The 22,612-nt window shown below is 37.8% G+C and overlaps 1 protein-coding gene across 3 annotated transcripts in view; it reads right to left on the reverse strand.

Moving 5' to 3' along the window:
• The window catches only part of VRK2 (VRK serine/threonine kinase 2), a 98,988-nt gene that overhangs the window by 6,298 nt on the left and 70,078 nt on the right, over positions 1-22,612 (reverse strand). For all 3 annotated transcript variants that reach the window (XM_016428198.2, XM_056813988.1, XM_056813987.1), the window contains 3 exons: positions 15,714-15,834; positions 13,306-13,364; positions 3,749-3,933 (listed from right to left, as the gene is read on the reverse strand). In XM_016428198.2, the coding sequence (XP_016283684.2) occupies positions 3,749-3,933; positions 13,306-13,364; positions 15,714-15,834 (365 nt within the window). The remainder of the gene's footprint in view (positions 1-3,748; positions 3,934-13,305; positions 13,365-15,713; positions 15,835-22,612) is intronic.

Here is a 22,612-nt window from a genome sequence, read left to right on the forward strand (position 1 = left end):
CCAGAATATATGTTAAGGCTAATGAAATGGACTGCCTCCCCAACCACACAGCAGCATCTGAGCAATACATTATTTTCCACTTGTTTTTTCCCTGTGTCACTGTCTGATTGGAAGGGCTACGGACCTGATAATAAAACTAGCAATTCAATAGTGCTTAACGATTAGCAAAATGCTTTACAAATATTGTATCTTCTCAATAGCTCTGGGAGGTAGGTTCTAATATTTTACAGGGAGCAGAGGTTAAGTGACTGGCCCAGGGTCACACTGCCAGTGAGTGTCTGAGGCCAGCCTGACTTCAGGTCCTGGGCTCCATCCGCTGCACCACGTGGCTGCCTCTGTTCAGGAGGTCCTGTCATCTTCAGGGGCCTGCTGCAGTCTGCACCAAGTCATTCACTGTATATGGAATCCCTCTTTCATGTGGACACTTGACTACACATCCCACATAGCAAAAGGAAATACATTTGTTGGGCAAAGACTTCCCTGTTTATGCTTCACTTGATACTGACGATCAGAAGTCACTAAACAGTTCTTTCTCTGGATCGAGCAAGAAATCCGGCATGACTTTAATATCGGCACTGGAAATACCCTGCTGGAGGGAGGACAGCCAGTAAGGCTCCATTTTATACAAAACCTTATGGGTTTTGATAATTAAAAAAACAAATACTGTAGGGTCTTGCATTGTCCTCATTCTTAGGTCAATTTTGTGCTTGTGGTCTGCTGTTGAAAAGCAAGCCTGTGTGCCCCCTCCTCATTCTGTGATCAAAGGTAAGCCCAGTGGGGCGGCTTGCCTCAAATATGGGAGACTGTTTGAAGTTTCCAGCCATGTTAATGATTCTGGATAACTGAAAACAGGCGACTTCTTCATTTCTCCCTTTAAAGAACTGGCTCCATGTTTTTTTGTTTTTGTTTATTGTTTTCTCTCAGATATTCCTTTTATGGACTAGTCTCTAATAGCTAATTAAATACACTGAATTTTTTAAAAAGCACTCGCTCCCCCATATATACTTAGAGGAAAGCATTTTTAGCAGACTGATCCACAGTGCTTTCTGTCTACTTTTTCTGACTGAGTCATGAGACTTTTATTTACTTTTGACATTTTTTAGTCCATTCAGGTATTCCAGAGGCAAAAAGTATCCCCCAAGCCAGGAACCTAAAAATCTGAAATCTACTCAGAGTGGAAAACAAAGTGACAACATATATAAGCTCAAGGGACAATGATCTTAAATTTTTTATTAAATAAGCTCCTACCATTGAAAGTCTTCTGGATTCAGTTTACCTCTTTTTTTTTTTTGGCTGTGGTATTTTTTAGATGGAGATTTTCTCATTTATTTTCTAGAATACTATGAAAATAATCCTTTTTCTTTGCTGTATATAAGGCCTGCCTTTGAGTTGTGAAAATTTAGATTCCAGTTCTGCATCTGACCTATAATATTCAAGGCACTTCAAGGTTTGTAAATATCATGTATATATAATCATTTAAATGTCTTAATTAGGGCTGGATACTACCACATTGTTTTCTTCATTTTAGAGATGTGGAAACAGGTTCAGAAGAAAAAAGTAATATATGAATTGTTATATTGCCAGTGTCAGAGGCAGGATTTGAATCTAGGTCTTCTTGACTCCAAGCCTGGCGGCACTTTCTCTACTACACTATGTGGCCTCTCTCAAGTGGTAAGGCACATTTTTCTCAATGCCAGAGACAGCTCTCTAAGCCCATTTAGAGAAGAGTTGTGAGCTGCATCAGAGGAGAGATAGAGAGAAGACTCAATAAATCTTCAGGAAAAATAAAAACCTTTAAAATATTAAAAAGAATACTTAGCTGTACCTATTATATATTAACTTACTTAACCTAAATTACTTATGTGAGCATATATATGATATTTTATACTATAAATCTTTCATATAAAATTTGGTTTAAGAAAAACCCTTAAAGAATAAATACTCTTTAATAAAAATAAAATACTGATTCAACCAGTAGTTATAAACATCTATATGCTAGGTATGATTTTTTTATCCAGGATAACATGACAGCTATCTTCTCGATGTTCTAATGAGTCAATGTTTTGTCTTTACCTCTCGTAATTACTAAATGCCCTAAACTAAAAGAACAAAGAGGTGAAATATTATTTTGGGTTGGGGCACCTAACAATAAAGAATTTTATACTCTGTTCTTTTCCTACAAAAGTAGTTTCATAAAATATAAAAAACCCTTTGGATTTTCTTGATAAAAATAAAGATTATGGTGGTATAAGCTGAATTTTTATATCAAAAAAGGGTACAGATATCACTTTTTATATTAGCTTCTTTTATATTTCAATTAAGTTTACTAATCTGAAAAACTACAAAAAATGAGAAAAAGCTGCGTAAATTAGTGCAGATTAAGTGGTGACCATTATTGCAAGGGAAATGTATGTCAATGAAATGGCTTTTCTGTTTTGTTGCAAAAGTGATAAAAACACAAAAGTCAATAAAACTGTTAAAATAAGTCTCAGTAATTACCAAGATCAAAATCCAGTGGCTTTTTATTAAACATGAACTTTTGTTCTGCCTTCTACAATACGTAAATAGTGCTGACAATTGGTTTGTGAGCCACTTGCTACAATAAAACGTAATTGTATCATGAGAGAAAGGTGACAATCAGGAGATCATGAAAAAATTACATATTCTCACTGGTAGTTAATTAGCCATGCAAAACCTCCTCAAACAGATATTCTCTTCTATTAGGAATGATTACTATGCAGGCCTACAGATGTCAATACCACAGTCATTCAAATACTTCTTTCCCTACTAATTGAAGGTTGTAAAGCTCTGGTGCCAAGGTTTTGCTTCCAAAGAGCTAATTTATGACTAGAAGGATATTTTATGTCTTCAGTTGCAGCAGCTACAAAACTCAGCAAATCAGAACCATCTGTGCACTGATACTTGACTCACCATTCATCTAGCAGCCTATCAGTCACATTAGTTTGCATCCTGCATTCTTGGCTCATATACACTTGTGATGATCCAAAGTTCACAAGAAATATTAAAAATGAATGGCACCCTGACCCTGCCTTATTGCACATGCATCAGAGAAGAAACAGGTCTTTTGCATAAGGCTACTTTCATTGAAGGAGCAGGGCTGATATTTTGTTACAGGTCCAGTAATCTCACTAATAGCATCAATCTCAGTTGCTTTTTATTTTTATTTTTCAAACCAGTTTATCCAAGCTTTTATGATTAAAAAAAAAAAGAGGAGTAGAGGAGGGAGACAGGGTAGGAGGAAGAACTATAAAAATGATGTCTGTTTAGTTTTTAATATGTCATTCTAACAAAAATCATCATGCAACACTGCATACAAATAATCTAGTTGAATCCAAGAATATCATCACCTCAAAACTGTGGCCAAATTGTTGGAGGAAAAGGGAGGCAAGAAGTAGTTGAAAGAAAATAAATCTGATGCTTTGACTAATAAAGGAAACTCTGCCTTTCATCTGACTATAGGAGATCAGGTTTTTCTTCAAGACACTAATCATCCACGGTCCCTACTTCTCTGACTTAAGAAACTGCGTCAAAACTACTTGTGGTGGTTTTCTTCTTTGAAAGCTGACATCCCAGAGTTTGGACCAAATGAGGGGAAATGGGAATTAACAAACCTAATGACCAAGAAAGAAACTTGAGAGTCAGACTAATTTTGTGATCTAAATCAACTTCCTGTGGTACAAATTTCATAAAAATATAATCACTAACTCTTAAGAATCATGTTACTTACTTTTTGCTTTTTAGAAGAAGCTTCTGAACTCCTGATATGTCCAGCAGTGGAAAATTCCAGGAGCCCTTTGTGGAGTATTCCACTTGATTCTAATCCATCCAACAGAATTTTCTTTAGTATTTCATACTTGGGCTTTTCATCATATGCTAAACCATTGGCATATGCCAAAAACTGGGCAATTTCACCTGTAAAGCATTTTTTTAAATTGTCATTTCTTTCTACGAAAAATGTTAAGTTTCTTTTATAGCTTCAAACACTTTGTCACCTATCAAAAAACCCAAATGCCCAAAGACAAATGTTTTCCAGGATCTCAAAAGTACTGAAATGCAGGGAATCTATATATTAAAAGAATAAGATAGAACATAGGTTTAAAGTAAAAATGTGCTTCATTTTAGAAAAAAAAAATAAATCCGTATTTCAGAACTATATGCGTTTTTAAATACAAAGACAAACATTGTTAAATTGTAATAGTTAAGCAGAAATGTTAAATTTTTTTTAAAAATATAATTCTTGCCATTCATAGTTATATGGCAAGTAGACTGACACTATTTCTAGTAAAAAGAGTCTCAGCAGGTATCAATGAAGGTTCCTACTTAGAGGCTACAATGAGTAGTACATTAAGGAATGGTCTTGAGTTCCAGGTTTTTATCCAGGCTTGACACCCCACAGCTCTGAACACCTGATAATGCCTGACTATTCGCTGTACAGTCTTCCTGGATAATAGAGCTCAAGCAAGGAAGGAATTTCTCCGCTTTGTTTCTTGGCTGGTGCAATCTTGTTGCATTGGTTCTGTTTTGGGAAGTATAAAAATGCACAGGCAGATAGATGTGAGGTCGGCTGAATATCAGCTGGCCCCCAAGAAATGAGATGCAACCACAACTGCGATTCAAGTGGACACACTATTTTTATTTCTTGTTTCAAAGGTTCAGAGTGAAATTTAGGGCATGAGATGTTTTAAGTAAGTGCATGGCATAGGAACTCTTAAAAATCAACATGACATGACAGTGGGTTTTTGTGTAGTCCATTTCTAATGGACCCCTAAAGTGAGGGATTTTGTTATTGTTTTTCTTTTAATACTTATTACACAACCACATGTACAAGGTGCCTCTTCCTTCCTTCCTTAGACATGGCAGGGGGATTCTGGGAAGCTGAAGGGTTTGTCAGAAGGGAGTTTCCCACCACCCTACATATTTCCCACCACACGGAGGTGTTAGTGGTGATGGCAGTGTGGAAACAACAGGGTCCTTGGCACTGTCCCCCAATCCCCACTGGCAGAAATGGTAGCAGGGAGCTCCTGCATGCCAATTCCCCCATTAGAGCCCAGCCAGTGACTGTTTTAAAGCACACAGCCCAGGGCTACTCACTGTGAGCCTGTGGCTTAAATTAGAGCCCTTGGTTCCAGTGCTGTTGCATCAAGAACTGTGCAACTATAGCTAATGGCAGAGCGTGGTCTTTCTGAACCACCCTCACCACCAGGGCAACAGCTAGTTGCTGGAAGACAGTGCCAAAAAAAAAAATGCACCATCCTTGAACTTGGTTATTGAGAAATCAAGTTGTTTGACCCAGCCTTGGGACTGCTATTGCTCCTGTCTCCCTCATCCACTTAAATTTCTGGCCTAATTTTTAAGTATGACAATAGGGCAAGAGTTCTGGTTTTTTTTTTTCCCCATGACCAGTTTACAAAGGTATGATTTTATCTCACCCTGTCAACCAAAAAATCTTTAAGCTATTTTAACTGTGCAATGACAATCTTTAGAGGTAAAAAGTGTTCTTGCCTTCAAGGATCTTTCATTCTAATGAAATGACTAATAATTGGCATAATATCCCCAAGACAGACAGACATACACATATACACACATTCAAGAAGTTAAGAAGCTATGATAGTCCAAGAACTATGTTTTACAAAATACATTCTTCTACATAAATTTTATGGTCAGTTCCAGCATGCTTGTGCATCATATCATCCCTCTTCTTCTACAATCTCTAATATTGGCCTCCCTTCTATTATTTCTAAGCAGGATTTCTCCTTTTCTCTTCCTCTCTAGGGAACAGAATTTCATTTTGCATAGAACCTTTTTGAGGTTTTCTGAGTTTAGAGCTAGTGAAGAGTAAAATGGTTCTAGCCTATGTTCCCCTCATCTGTCTTTTTGCCCTTCCTTCTACTTAGATACTATAAGAAAAAAAAATGAAGTCATACCTGAGAGAAAGATCTCTTGTTCTATAAAGAGAACTGAACATATCAGTCTTTTAGAGTGATATTTGATCTGTCCCAGACATTATCACTATTAAGAATAAAATTTTGAGATAAAGAACTGCCATCTGAATATCCATACCTGGATGTGTCCCATGGACAGTTGAAACTCAACATGTTAAAACAGAAATTATTATATTTCTCTCAAAACTCATTCTTCCTCCAAACTTCCTTCTTTTTGTTGACTGCATAACCAACTCCCTTCTACCTGCCAAAATGCACTTTTGCATCCCTGTCCATCATCTTCACAGCAATCAGATGCCAAGTTTTGTTAATCCTACCTCAACAATATCTCCAGCCCTGGTATCCCTTTCTCCACTCAGTCTCTGTTCTCCCTCTTACCTAGTTCAAGGTCCTCTTTACCTCTCACACAAACTGTTTTAACAGTATCATAAATGGTCTCCCTAATACTGATTACTCCATTCTCCTTACAACTCCCTACAACTCTTACAACAACCGAGATCCCTAAAAGACACCATACCTTGTTACTTCAACTCAAACTTCAGGGACTTCCTATTGCTTCTAGGATGAAATACAAAACCTCAGCTAGGCATTTGAAGCCCTCTACAATCAGGCTCCCAGTTACTTTTCTGGAATTACTTTCATTACTCCCCTTCATTCACTTTCTTTTCTAATCAAATTAGTTTTCCTCCATAAACAACTTTCCATTTCCTGCCACAGCACCTACACTGAGAGGGATCCTGAGGGCCTGGGATATACTTCCTCCTCACCCCTCCCTTCCTAATTTCCTTCTAGGCACAGTTCAGACTGTTCCCTCTTCATGAAGTTTTCTCCCACCTTCATTTTTTATGCTCTCTCTCTGCTTCAATTACTTTGTCATATCTCCCTAGTATGATGAAAACTTTGAGAGCAGGCTTTTTGTTTGTTTGTTTGGGTCTTTGTATCCCAGTTGTAGCCAGTGGTGGTGGTGGTAGGTTCAATTGTTTTTTCATTAGTGTCCAACTCTCAGTGTTTTCTTGGCAAATATACTGAATTGGTTTGACATTTCCTTCTCTATTTCATTTTACAAATGAGGACATTGAGGCAAATAGTGATCTGTCCAGGGGCACAGAGCTAGTAAATACCTGAGATCAGATATGAACTCATGAAGATGAGACATTCTTATTCCAAGTCCATACTCTATCCACTGCACTACATGGCAGGTATTATTAGCTCTTTGATAAATGTTGAACAAAGAGAGGACCTCGGGGAAGGCGATGTTGGAGATGAACAGGCAGGGGAGGCCACTAACAAGACCATTAGAGAGTAAGAGAAGAGGGTGAGGGTGGTAAAGGAATGTTTCCCTTCCTCTTCTGCCATCTTTTTTCTTCTCATGACCTCTAATCAAGCCATGGGTAAACTTCCACCACAACCTGTCCCAAGGTCAAGCTGAAAGCAAGCCCTGGGTTGGAGGCATTCCCGGGAAGCAGCAGCAGGAAGAGGAGGAGGAGAAGGAGGAGTTACAACTATCTCCAGATGTGTGCTGAGGCTATAAGTCAGGTGCACATAAATCAGAGATTGCTTGTATTTTATGAACAGTACTACCAGAAACTAACCACGCCACATGAATAACAGTGGTTTGTCTGTGAAGAAATAGAGGGAGTTCCCATTTGGAATGTCCCTAACATTCTTCTCTCTCTGCAAAGTCCTGGACAGGCCTTGACCCAACCCAGAAACTGGAGGAGCAGAGCCTCTGTCTTCCTTCCCATCTCTAAGTTACTCCCATAGTCTAAGATGACACCAGGGCTTTGGATACCCCGCCAATCCTGCCAGTGTCTTTTTGACACTTCTCTATCCTTACTGTACTGGCTCAATAGAAACCCTATCCCCCCTTTTTTTTACAAAATTAAAAATTGGTTACTGGCTTCTTTCCTAATTAAAACCAGCTGCTTTCTAATCAGGAATTCTCTCTCCCCCTTCCCCTCCATACTACGTGCCCCTCCCAAACACCCCACCCCTCCCTGGCCTCCAAAGTGGTGAAATTAAGACTCCAATTTCAACATGTGCTTAATGTAAGTGAGTAGAAACTCTGTACTTCCAAGCATACAAAAGTGCCTGGGAGGTAGCTTTCAGTGGTTCAGGTTCATATTTGGCCTCAGACACTTCCTATCTGTGTGACCCTGGACACTTAACCCCCATTGCCTAGCCCTTAGCTCTCTTCTGCCTTGGAACCAATACCGGCGTCAGTTCTAAGACAGAAGGTGAACGTACCAAAAATGCACCTTTTCACCTCTCCCTGTTTAAACCCTTCGTTTCCTTCAAAACCCAGCTCAAATTCCAGCTCCTACTTAAGACCTTTCAGAATTCCTTTAGCTCAGGGGTCCCCAAACTATGACCCGCGGGCCACATGCGGCCCCCGAGGTCATTTATCCAGCCCTCATTGCACTTCCAGAAGGGGGCACCTCTTTCATTGGTGGTCAGTGAGAGGAGCACTCTATGTGGCGGCAGTACAGTACTACTTCTGGTGACATAATCCTTTGTGCGACGCCTTGTTCTGAGAGTAACTGAATGAGAATGAGGCACTGTGCAAAGGACTATGTGGCTGCACAATGGAAGACATCAGCATGGTGAGCAACAGTCTGGGGGAGGGGATTCCGCACTGAGTATACTGCTGCCCGATTAGGATTAGGGTTAGGATTTTATAGTCCGGCCCTCCAACAGTCTGAGGGACAGTGAACTGACCCCCCTGTGTAAAAAGTTTGGGGACCCCTGCCTTAGCTGCTAATCTGCTTGTATTTACTTCACAAATATTTTTATGTGCACATGTTGTCTCCCCATTTGAATATAAGCTCCATTAGGGCAGGGACTGGCTCACTTGAGTCTTTACCTCCCCAGCACCAAGGACAGAATCCAGCATACAACAGGTGATAAATTAATGCTCATGAATTGAATGTTATTACAATGCACCGATATCTCAAGTTCAGCATCTGTGAAATTGAAATCACTTTTCCCAAACACCAATACAAAACCATTTCTCTTCTTGACTTACTCATTTCAGTGACTACGTGCCCTACTTATCTCCATTCCAATAGGCTTGGACACTAACCATTTTGTCTCATTCATTTCTCATGTGGCCAAGCTCCCCCCACTCTAAATATGCCTTTCTAACCCCACCTATGTCCAGTCATATGGCCATGGACAAGTCACTCCATCTGATCTTCACTTTCCTTCTCTGATTATGGGTGTGAAGGTTGAATATTATCGTGTCTGTAAAGCATGTACTTTTCAAGCTTAAAAATGCTCCACATTAATGATTACTAGTCCTACTGCAACAGCCTCCTAATGGGCCTCTTTGCTGCTTATCTTTCTCCTTGATGTCTGTCTTAATTTTGTACCTCCCTACTATAATCATCAATGTTCTCTGCACACAAAATCCTCTTGCTATTTTGTTCAACTGAATTAATTGCAGATATTTGTGCTCATGTCACTCTTCTGCTCAAAAAATCTTGGATGGCTCCCCACTGCCGACTGAATAAAATAAGAACTCCTTGGCCTAACCTGCATAGTCCTATACCACCTGTTTACAACAGGCCTTACCAGACTTATTTCACATTACTTCCCTTTTTTAGAATCCTTTGCAGCTTCACTGTATGATGGCCACAGACAGAATCAGCATTAAGACAAAGTAGGAGCCAAAGTTTGGGTTAGGGATCTTCCTCCACCCCTTTAGAGCTAGCTGACTTCTCTCTAAGATACCTTCTATATACACAGTATACATCTTACATGTATGGAATTGTTTGTAGTTGTCTCCCCTATTTGAATGTGAACTCCTTGAAGCCAAAAAATTACGTGCAGTTCTTGGCTTAGCACTTTGAACCGCAATGCCTAGCAAATGGTAAACCCCTAATGAATGCCTCTCAACTAACATTCAGATCTTTTGTGATAAGAAGGGTAGAAGAATGGAAAATCTCAGGAGGTAGTAGCTGAGAGGGAAGGAGAGATCCTGGGATCACCCCAAAGGACCAGCTGTTTCTATGGGATAGGGGTTTGAGCAAGAGGAACACTGAAGAAGGTAGATAGGTGGAAAACACTTCAACTTCATTCCCAAACTTTGAGTTACTGACAATCTGAAGTTTAGGCCACTATGAGGTGACACCAGTTTAAGTTTGGGGGTGACAAGAAAATCTTGAATCATAAAAGAGGTTTTAGAATTAGAATGTAGGGAGTATGACTGGTGTATGACCTTCCCTTAAAGGTAGAGGATGATACCTGAATATCATAACTGTCTATTATTTTAAGAAGCCTCACCTTTCTAAATGATATTGTTTCCTTCAACTGGAAATACCATAATAGCACCCATCTGCCAGGGCTTAAATAATCTATCTAAAGTGCTTTGTAAACTTTAAAGCACTATAAAAATGAAAACTATTATTAAAGTAGATGCTGTACATTTTATTCCATTGTAAACTCAAAAACCTAACAAAGCTTCCATTTCCATGTCTGTAGTAGTCAGTCTCCTTCACGTAAATTACTCCCTAATTCAAGAATACAGTGTCTGTCTGTCTGGGTTTTTTTTTTTTTAATTAGATCTATGGTTTCATTACTATGAGTAACTTTCAGTAAGTAAACTCACTCTACAAAAGCAAATCTATACCACTCTGCAGTTTAGTGTCTGAGAGAGTTGCCTGAGGCATGTAGAGGGTAAGGGACTTTGCAAGAGTGGCATCTTTGTCAGAGATGGAATCTGAACCCAGGTCTTGCTGGCTTCGAAGTCAGCTGCCCATCTGTTATATCATGTTACTTTTCTCTATAGCATGCTAAAGTTGCATAATTTTCACAGCAGCAAAGAAACTTGTATCAACAAGGAAAATGATATATCCAATCTTCCCTTCAGGAATCCTGCTATGGTTCAAAATTATTTCTATTCTAGTAGTACCTCTACTAGTAAGAGCATATTGTCTTCACCATCATGTAAGCACTCCTTTTGCTTAATTACATGCTTAATTGAAATAAATCCTTGCATGGGACAATTTGGCTGGCCATTAAAATAAAGCAAAACTGCATTTAAAATTATTTTTGAGGGAGCAGAGGGTAGAAAGAAGAATATAAATTTGATCCAAACCTTTATTAAATGCTTATTACAGAAAAGGTGCTGGAACATAAAGATGAAATTAGGACCAAATATCTGCTCTTAAGGCCCTCATATGCCATATCAGAAATGTTCCTCTAGTTGTACCAAATATTACATAGAGCCATGCTGGATTTTTTCATGGCATTTTAACCAGAGAATAAGTTTGGCATTTTTTTAGTTTGCTTTTTAAAAGCAACCTTTCATTCCTATCTCAGACTCCAGAAAAAAAAAGGAGGAGGGGGAGGAGAAGGGTGCTATGTGTAGTTCAGAGCCAAGGAAATAAGAACTCATGCATACTCTTCCCATTTGATTCCATTTTCCCAATTAGAATGTAAGCTCCTTAAGGATAGAGATAATCCTTCTTTCTACTAGGATTTATATTCCCAGCACTAAGCACACTACTGGGCTCCATGTAAACACAAGAAATGTTAACTTTATTGGTATTAAATGACTAACTAGAAGAGGCTATTGAGGTTTGGAATATGACTAGGGCAAGTTCCCACTATAAACAGAATTAGTTCAAAACTTGGAGATGTCTTAGGTGTGGGCCACTATTAATCTCTCAGGGTCTTACTAGGCAGTTTAGGTGGTATAATGAATCAGTAAGACCTGACACTTACTTAAAGACCCTGGGCAAATCAACTTAATCTCTCTCAATCTCAGTTTCCTCCTCTGTGAAATGAGAGTAATAACAACACCCACCACGTAGGATGTTAGGAGGATCAGATAAGATGGTTCAGTCACTTCCAGTTGTGTCTGCCTCTTTGTGATCTCCATTTGGGGTTTTCTTGGCAAAGATACTGGAGAGGTTTGCCATTTCCTACTCCAACTCATTTTATGGATGAGGAAATTGAAGACAAATAGGATTAAGTGACTTTCCCAGGGTCCCATAGCTAGAAAGTGTCTGAGGCCAGATTTGAACTCAGGAAGATGAGTCTAGGTTCACTGAGCCGCCTATTATCTCTTAAATGAGATGAAATCATGTAAATCATTCTGCAAGCTGTAAAGCATTATATAAATGCCAGCACTTATAGGACAGGAGACTTAAAAATCAGAGATCTCAGACTGGTCACATAGGCCTACCTTTTCACTGGATTATGTGAAGCACAGAGTAGTTCAGTTGGTTATATGACTTGTACCAAGTCACACAGGAAGAAAAGAATAGAGGAATTCAAACTCTCAAGTTTTCTAATTCCGAAGCCAGCTCTTTTTCTGCCAGGCTAAAGTGAGTCCCTTAAATGACCTGGCTAAGGGTCCTTTCCAACTCTTGGATAGAAGTCATGGTGGGAACACACTAGAAGAGGCCAGCAAGCCAAGCACACAGGTCCTTAAGAAGAGTTCTCTGACTGCACATCTGGGTTACTACTGACCTAAACATCACAGGAACAGAGGGAGCAAGAATCCCCTCTGCTTATCATTTTCTGTGATGAAAGCAAGCCTGACAATATGAGTCACGTGGGTCCTGGACCTTTCCTAGGCTTCTACATGACAGTCTGACTCAGTAGTTAAGCCAGACCTCATGGTCTGGCAGATCATGGATGCAAACACAAATGACAAGAGCTTGGGTGATACCAATAATGCTGTCAATGAAAGAATCATGGCATTTTTCTAAACAGCTACAGAGAGAAAACAGCTTAATACATTTCTATACACAAGGCTCATATGTCTGGCCAGTCTAGAAGTTTCTACTACCTGTTCTTTGCAAAAGTTAAGTACTTCTCTGTTATGTTCAGTCCTTCATTAAGCACCACTGCCATCATACATGCATAGTAACACAGTCATCTTTTCCTAAAATAACAGTTTCTATAACTTTTTGCTTCAGTTGTCCATTAATGTATTTCTTTAAATTATAAATGATCAAGGAAAAAAAAAACTGCATTAACATGTACACCTGAAATGAGGTACACTTAGTTGTTAAGTCCTTAAAGGATTCTCAAAATACGAACCCCCTAAAATATCTAATTAGTAGAGTAATTCTACCACTACGAGAAATGGCTTATTTTTCTGTGGTAAGCTCATATTTTTAGACAAATATAGACTAAATAATCAAAATCTTTGTTTTCCTCCTTCTAGACATCAACCTAACCTGTCTACATGTTATTTCCTTTTTTCTTTTTTTGGTGGGTGGTGGTGGGTAGAGTGGGGGTTGTGGAGAGGAAGGATAGTGAAGTACCGAGGGAGATGGGTAAAGGGGGTGGGCTGTAAAATGACAAGAGAGGCGATAATCAGACTTACAGCAGCTGTTTCCAGAAGGATTCCACTTCATCACTGAATTGGGAAGCTCATCTAGAAGACTAAAACAGAGCATTGGACACATTTAATTTGTTTTATAGCAGGTGATTCATTTGAAAAATTAGCCAACAATAAAACCAGTTTCTTTGGGGAAGAGATCTCTGAGATAGCTAACTATTGGCAACTTTCCTCCCATCATACCAGCCCAGAAGAGGGGGTGGCGGGAAGCAGGGGAAGAAAAGGCCAGAATTCTTCCTGACCAGCCCTAAATTTTAACCAGAGACTGGACACTATGGAAAGGGAAGCAGAATGCTCTGATCATAATAAGTCCATCTAAGTGAGATGTCTAAATGAACTTTGGGGAAGAAATCTGTCATAATTATTCTCCACAGAAACATTTTAAGGGAAATTGAATTAAATGTCACTGTTTTGTCCTTTTAAAATAATAACGATAGCTCATTTATAAAGTACTTTAAGATTTGCAAAATATCTTTTATACGCTGTCTCTTTTAAGCTCATTTAAAATGAGGAGAGGAATTTTTTAGGGCATCTTAGAAATCATTTTTAAATCACCTTAGTTCCATTTAAAACTTTCAAATTGCATCAATAATTTGTCTCCTCAATAAGAAGTGGTTTTGATTAAACCATAATAAATAGTTGACATACAAAAGTCTAAAAAAAACCAATGCTTCCTTCCCCCATCTAGGTTCCCATATGTATCTCATGCATTAGGCTGGACATAAACAGTTGCTTCTATTATACTCAGCTGTGTGCACTACAAATACTAAAAATGCAACTTAACATTCTTGTGGTACGCACTTCACGGCACAAACCCAGACATATGCAAAACCACGACAACAAACACATCGTGTGCTCATTTCAATTTGTAATGTCACCGTGGCCTAGGAAAATAAGCGGCATAAAGGAAGAGTTTACAAACACACCAAAATGAGGATATTCAGCGTTATATCTCCCCACAGTAAACATAACTGGGACAGATTGTGTATAGATGTGTGTGTATACACACATATTACATATATGGTAGGCTCCTATTGTCATGTAGGATAACAGAAAATACTACATATTAGCCAAAGATCTATGAAATGGTGGTTAGGGGCTGTGAGAGCCTGCACTATTTCATACTGATCTGATTAACAGACTAATGAAAAAAAAATAACACTATTTGGTAGTATCTTATTAAAATAAACCATATCTCTATAATTTCAATTATTTTAACAATACTGTATGAACCCAAGTTATTTTTTTTTCTCATTCAGCAAAATAAGTTGCAACACCTTGCATTTCCTGATTCTAACTGGCCCACAGCATCGCATGTAAACATCTGTCTTCAGAGTACTTCTGTGGCTCACATTCTGAAGAATGCCAGGTGTCCAAGGGTTAATTTGGACACATGGATCACTGAAGAGCATGCATGATTGATGGAACACTGAATGGTAGCTGTGTGTTAGTTTGGGGAGGGGAGGGACAAAGAGGCTATGGCAATCCAAACTTCCAAAGAAGAAATATTAAATATAACATATGTCAACATTTACAAATGTAGTTGGTATCATCCCGAGTCTGCAGGCTAACCTTTCTCTGCGCTGAGAGCTGATGCCACACAATTTGCAGATTGATTTCTGTGGATCAGTTATCCCTATTGTGCACTTCTGTTGTGACTTGCCCTACTTAAAACTTTACTGCCTTTTCCAATTGTGATATTACATCTATGGATAACTACTGCCGCGCCTATCTTGGTCTATAATGAAAAACTGGTTACTTTGTACAGCATGCAATTGACTTTCTCAAGCCCGAGCAGTGAGAGAATGGAAGAGCGGAAATGTGCTGGGTTCTTATTCTGACCTAATTCTCATTCTAACACAGATTCTGGCTGATAAAAAGTTGGATTCGGAATTCTAATAATGCTGCCTACATGCAACTTTAAACAAAAGGTTTTTCTATAAAAGGGAACGCATTCCCCTTAAGCCCCAGGAACAGGACAGACATTCTGAGCTGAAAAACAATAAATGAATGGTTCACTCTGTCCCTGGGTTAACACTGGTGCGTGGCATAGTTAATGTCACTCCTACCCGATTCTCAATGCTCATTTAATTGTGTATATAATAATATGAAGATGTTGTGTCTTGAAAATAACACCATCTAGTACCTTAGCTTTGGAAGTCTCTGAAAAGGGAACAAATAGTCTTACTATAGAGCTCATCTACATGTATATTTATGGGTGGCTTCTCAGAGTTTACATCTTCCCAGTGCTTCCTACAATATTTTTTTAATTAAAGAAATTTGCTTTAGCTTTCATGTAGGGTGAAAGGCGATCTTCTCCAGGATGTCAGATCTCTTTGATGTTTCCTTTCAGACCTGCTTTTGTAAATGATGGAATACTTAAAACTGTGTACTTTGTTTTAGCAGTCTGGACGGCCACGGGGTCTCTCAGGTTCTGTTCCCAGGGCAGTTTCCCACAAAGCCATTGCAGCATGCAGTAGCCGAGGATTTCAAGGTCGCCTCGTCTAGATGGGGCTAAAGAAGTAAGCATCAAGAGAGAAAAAACGATGATGGGTAAGGACTTCTCCTTGAGAAATAGAAAGGGCTTTGACTGAACTACTGTGGATGAAATATGAAAAAGCCAAATGGGCAAAAGTATTTTGTTTGTTCAGCTGGAGCAGAACTAAAACACCCAGGCTTTTGGCCCGGGTCCACAGACAGGCAGTGACTTGTTGCTGTTGAAAGTAAGGGTCAGTTTCCTCACCTCCTCCAACTTCATCCTTCCTTAGTCTGGCCTGTCACATGAACTTGATCCCCATGGCCTCTGACATGATCCAGACAGCCCATAACCCGGCACCAACACTTTCTCAAAAGAGCCAAGCAGTAAAACAAAGAAATAAATGTCTGCAACTAAATTACTAACACATGTTCCAGGAAGTCCATGGGGTCTGCATTGGTCATGCAGAGACCCTCTGAGTGCAGACTAAACATTGATGGCCTTTCCTTTGCTGCTACAAGCAGTCGTGCAAGCTAGAGAAGGAATGGCAAAACTGCCATCTAGTGTCAGCTGAGAACTCTGGGTTCCTCTGAACCTTTTTTTCCAAATACTCGCCTGGGCCTAAGCTGCAATGGAGGTATGACAGGGGACAGGATGCTCTGAAGTCTTGTAAGGTTTGTTTCTAGGTAAGGGGCATGCTGACATACCACTGGGGTATTGTGAAGGGTGGGAGAGGGAGTAAGGACCACCAAGAATTTCTTGATCTAAGTGAGAAAGTCCAGCTACAACATTTGGAGTTTTGAAATTGAGTTAGCTTTTCCTAAAAACAAACAAAAAAATACCACTATTAAGAGAAGAAATGAATATTTCCAGGCTACTGTAAGTACCTTATAATTAAAAGGCTTATTAGACACAGGCAGAGTGGATTTAGCAAAATGATATACATCACTTCAAGAGTACTTTGCTCTCCTGAATGGGGATGACAAAATCTAGAGAAATGAGACAAAACTAGTGACAGTATTATTTAGAATTTGATTGACAAGTCCTCATATTAATAGATGAACAAATCCTTAAGAGTATCAACTATTTTTCTAATTATTCCAAAGTTGGCTTGAACAATAGACTAGTATTTAAGACTATATATTTCTACAAGAATGAATCCGAGCAGAAATATATAAGCTCAGAGAGTCATATATAATACAATGAATTAAACTTGCTGTAAACAGGTATCATATTTTATGGGGTTTCATTAAATAAATTCTGAAAAGTCACTTAGTAAACTTATTTTTTAATTTAAAAAGTCATCTAGTAAGAGCAATGGTGCCAACACATCATAACTGTTTCTTGTTACCATACATAAGTTATTATAAAAGCAAAAGACAAGATTAGCTCTTACACATATTCTATCTTAACTGCTATTAGAGTATTGGATTATTAAAGAAAGGCCCTTCAATCTAGCAGAATGCTACATGATCCCTTGGGTGTCATTTATTTTCTGCACCAGATTCAACAATGTCCTAATGCAAGAGTTGGCTCTCATATTAAAATAAAAACACAATCTCTACCACTTGCTGTTCTGTAGCTATTTCTTTGGTAATAAATCTCCCATTAATAGTGGAATGGTTCCATTCATACAGATGTTTTTACAAAGCCTTTTTTTCCATTATGGCCATTCCAGATTACCACCATATAAACTAGTGCTTTTGATTTCAGATCTTCCAATTTTTACAAAATGATCATCCTTCACCTGTTTGGATGACACAGGCTATATGCAAGTGGACCCTTGCAGAAGAAGTCAAAATGAAAACAGAGTGGACATTCCCTTTCCCCTATTCTTCCCCTTACTGAGAATGTAATTGATATGAAACTATAAGTAATCACAAGTCATTTAGATTTCTGAAACCAATCTTCCATAACTGGTCTTCATCTGAAATAGCCCTTAGAGAGTTAACTTTTTATTTTACCATTATAGTTTTGCCTTACCTAATTAAAATACATTCTCATTCACATTTTCAATCTTTTCTCCATTTTCTGATCTCCTGCACCCATATCCCAACATTAATTTCAGAGCTACAGGAATGTAGGTAAGTGTTTTGTTATTGAGGCCCCTGTTTCTTCGGGGGGGAGGGGGAGACTACCTGATAGTCTCCTACAATTACCACTGAAGAGGGAATTAATGAATTAGAATGCAGTTGCTATGTACAGATAAGGGCATAAACTTAAAAGTTACATTTTTTTGTGAAGTTTAGATAGACATTCTAACAATGATTATTTCTTCTCCTCTTTATTTTTTTAAAGAACTGTTAAGAGTTCAAAAATATCTTAGAAAGGCATTACTCTGCAGTAAAGATTTTGCTGGCAAGAATATCATTCACAAAAGTTAAATGGGTTAATCACCGATAAAAACAAAAAATTTCTTACTTCTGACTCAACATTAACAATTATATACAATTAAGTTAAAAAAGAATAATCACAGCTGAAACATTTTAAAGTTTAATTTTTTAAATTATATTTCTCTTGAAGAGTTTGTAAATTATTCTGTTGCTTTTTAGAGAACTATTTTCAAAGAAACAAATAAGTTATACATTTCTCTTTCACATAATTTTTTACACTTTGTGAGTTTGTGCCACCTCTTACCCTTTAATGCCCCCTGGCTCACACTGCAAATTTCAGTATCATCCTTCTACATTTATTAAGCACCATTAAGAAATCCATGTATGGATTTCTGTGATAGGCATAGAGAGATATAAGGATTCAATAATACACAATCCCCGAGTTCAATAGTCTTATAGTCCAATAGGAGAATAAGCTCTTAATACAAATGCTTTGCCATAAAATGCACCAAATTTTCAAGTTGGGTTGATAAATTAATTTAATTACTTGTACTCATTCAATAGTTTAGTGAGAAATGTCAGAAGATCCAAACTGGAATCTGTGATATTCTCTCAGAGAAATGTGGTAAATTTTTAACATAAAGGCCAACTTACCTATAGATTCTCTTGAAACAGGAGAGAATATCCCTCTAAAAGAATAAATTCCCTTTAAATCTGGGTATATAATTTATATTTATCCTATTAAATATGAAACATATAACTTTTTCAAACTTGTGAGGCTCCCAAAGTTCTGAGTCTAACTCTAAAATATCTGCACAATTGACAAACATTTTCTGAAAATATAATTATGTAATTCATAAACATAAACATAATTCAAAAACATAAACAGAAGGGTAAGGGTGTTAATTCTACTTCTCCAGAATGCAATTTTAGGATTTTGTAGCAGTTGTACATTTTACCCTATATATACAATTATTCTTCTTATGGAAATTGTGGATGTCTATAGATTGTGCTCTAGGTTTACAGGAGGATATTTTATTACTATTTTTCATGCCATACCAATTTATTTTGGAGGGAAAATGACACTTGTATACACAAAACCAAAGACACATAGGCTTATGCCTTTTAAAAACTGGTACTTCCATTCAAGCATATAAAGATGGAAGTCCAGTAGAAAGAATACTACCTATAAATTCAGAAAAAGACCTTGGCTCCAATTCTACCTCAGAAAATTTTAGTTTGGCTATGTTGCTTTATACTCCAGAGGTCTCATTCTCCTAAGCAGCATATAACAGGGCTTCCTTTTTAGCCTTAGATCTATGATCCTGTGAGATCCTGTCAGTCCAAAGATAAATGGGTACTAGGCAAAAGATGTGGGCCAGTGTCTAAAATCCAATCAGGATCACCACTAAAAAACCTTCCTGTGCCACACAGTTTCTTTCATTGGAGAGTTACTTTCAGAGAATCTCAGCATTGGATGGGATTGCAGAGGCTGTGTCATCCAAGTCCTACTTGAAATTACTGTTGTCTGTACTTAAATCCATGTAGTAAAACTACTATTATGCTATTACATGAGTATCAGATGCTAGTTCCAATTTCACAAAACATGTGGCCAGTTCAGGGAAATTAACTGCCTAGGGTCAAGGTCAGGATAAAGAATCTCCATCCATACTGGATAGAGCTTAACTGAAATGTAAAGGAGAAGGGCAAGTGAGAGTACTGATTAGAGGATATGCCTGTTATTTGCCCCTCTCCTGTTTTGTTGCTAATAATATAAGGACTGAAAAATCATTTGATGATTTAATATAAATTAGAAAACATCTATTTTTAGGCAGCAAAGTGATAAAGAGAATAGAGTGGTGGGCAAGGGGGCACTGAACCTAAGTTCATTTGAACATGAGTTCAAATTTAGTTGTGTAACCCTAGGCAAGTCACTTAACCTCTCTCTGCCTCAGTTTTCAACTGTAAAATTGGAGTCATAATAGCTCCAGACCTGCAGAGTGCTTTGCAGAGTGGCTAGCACAAAGGTGCGAAGGTGATTCTTTGTTCCCTCTCTTGCTCAATGACTACTCTATGAAGGAAAAGGACAGTAAGATAACCAAGGCAAGGAAATCCTTCCCCAAGAGGCTGATGATGAACATTTGGAAAATCAGCAGAATGAGGGTCTCCTGTTTTTCTACCTTGTCAACAAATGAAAATTAGGGTTCATTTAGTTGTCTGGAAAGCTAAAGAGCTGGATACTTCTGGGGCCCAGACCTGTGATTTCATCAATAGGAAGATCTCTGGAGAGTCCTTCACTTACACAGAACTGCCATGCTACACTTGCTCTTGCTTTCAGAATCTGAAGGAGTATTACTGAGCTAGTCTGAGCCAGGAAGACCTGAGTTCAAGTCATGCCTTAGACACATTCTGGCCAAATTGCCTACCCCCTCTATAAATAAAATCAGCATAATGTGGCAGAGAGAACAGTGAATGTAGACTCAGGAATTGAGCTCAATTTTCCTTAGCCCCCTGACTTCCTTGCTTATTATTATCTAAAGTGTTTATATACAGTGCTTTAAGCCTTGCAAAGCACTTTAAAAATATTTCATTTTATCCTCCCCCAAATCTCAAGAGTTGGACAATTGTATTATCTTCACACTACAGATGAGGAAACTGAGATAGAATATTTCCCTAGAATCATACAGTTGAGGCCAGATTTGAATTCAGGTCTTCCTAACTCCAGGTTCAGTGCTACCTCCAAGTCTATTTCGTCCACTATAGAAGGGAAATAATAATGCACTTAACTGCTCAAGATTTTTGTGAGGATCAAAGGAAAATTCAGGTCAATTGTCTTGTGAATGAAGTGCTGTGCAAATATCAGGTATTACTATTGATAATATTCATAATAGTATAGATCACAGAAATAAAAGTCACTATATGCATTAACTAGCTAAGGGGATTTAGTTTGCTTCATAAAAGTGTTTTAGCTGATAGAATGACTATCACCCAATTAAAAAGTTCTGTTAGGAATACAAAGAAATGCAGTTAGAACTTAATTTATGCCAATACTGAAAAGTCAACCCCAAATGCCAAACCTGAGAAGAGGGAGAAGGGAAGGCAAGGGAAAAGTAAAGAATTGTGTCCACAACAAATGCTGCTTCTTGGATGATGTATGGCACCATATTTTTTTTTTATTAGAGCTGACATACAGACTATGGAAAACAGCCAATTTTATCTACATGGAGACATGATCGCCTCCTTCTCTGCTATTAGACTAGTCACTGTTTGAATGTGGTAACTCATTAAGAAAGGGTTTAATTTTTTTGTCATTTGCCATTAAATAAAACTAGTAGAGAGCATAAACCATGTCATTTTCCCAGGTTTTGAAAGATGTAAATATATTTTCACTTTACTTCACAAACATTTTGTAAATCTGAGGGCTTGATTATGAGTGAAGGGAAGCCATGCAAAAAATAACACTTTTAAAGCTTAGATTTCCTGCATATGTAGGAAGTGGCTAAAAACAATAATAATACAGTACTGTAATATCTCTCTACTGTGAAAAGGAAAATTACCTTGGAATTCCCTGGATACCTCAACGTATTTTAAGAAGAATGTAATTTGGATAGCTTATACTCTTCTTATGGTCATCAATGATGGCAAATTAAAATGGTTCTTACATACTCAATGCACAGGTCTGGAGTATTTAGAGAAGCTCAATATGTTAAGTGCAGTATATCTCCAGAGAAATTAGGTATTGACTGCATGCCTCAGTGAGTAGAAAATCTACAAAAATCCATACTATGTATTGATCTAAATATTACTTTTTAACACTACTAACAATGTAACAAATTTTAAAAAGGTGCATTTGACGCAGATATAATTCTCTTTAATTATCAAGCAACAAGCCTGAAGTGTTGTGTGGGTTATACATCTTGGGTTTCATAAAGAATAAAAAATCAACAACAAAAAAAGTCAGTCCAATGTGTTTTCTTCTAATTTTACAATAAACGAAGCATTTTAGTCACATGAAAGAATTGAGTTTGGAATAATCCACAATTAAATATATATGTAAGATTTGCTTCAGTAATATCATCTTTTTATTTTTGTCAGCAATAATAGAACAAGCTAATAGCCAAGAAGTCTTTTTTTTTTTAACTCAACTATAAGATACTGAGATGGAAAAACTGATTGGCAAAAATCACCTCTTACAAGCTACTTCATTATAAAAACCCAATTATTCCAAACAAATATGAGGTTTAGAGCTTCACTTCCCAGATCACCATTACGAATAGTAGCAAAAAACTAGATATTCTAGTCAGATCACCATAAATGGTCAACTCATAAGTCAATTCTAAATTGAAATTAGAATATTTCACTGGGTCTAACCAAACATGGCAATGTCAACAACTCTCAAATTTTACATTTGGGTACATATCAAATATTCTGACAATTTTCTTTGTTTCTATGTATTAAGTGTTTATGGTATTTATTTGCATTC

This window comes from Monodelphis domestica, chromosome 1 (assembly GCF_027887165.1).
Source record: "Monodelphis domestica isolate mMonDom1 chromosome 1, mMonDom1.pri, whole genome shotgun sequence".
Classification (NCBI taxonomy): domain Eukaryota; kingdom Metazoa; phylum Chordata; class Mammalia; order Didelphimorphia; family Didelphidae; genus Monodelphis; species Monodelphis domestica.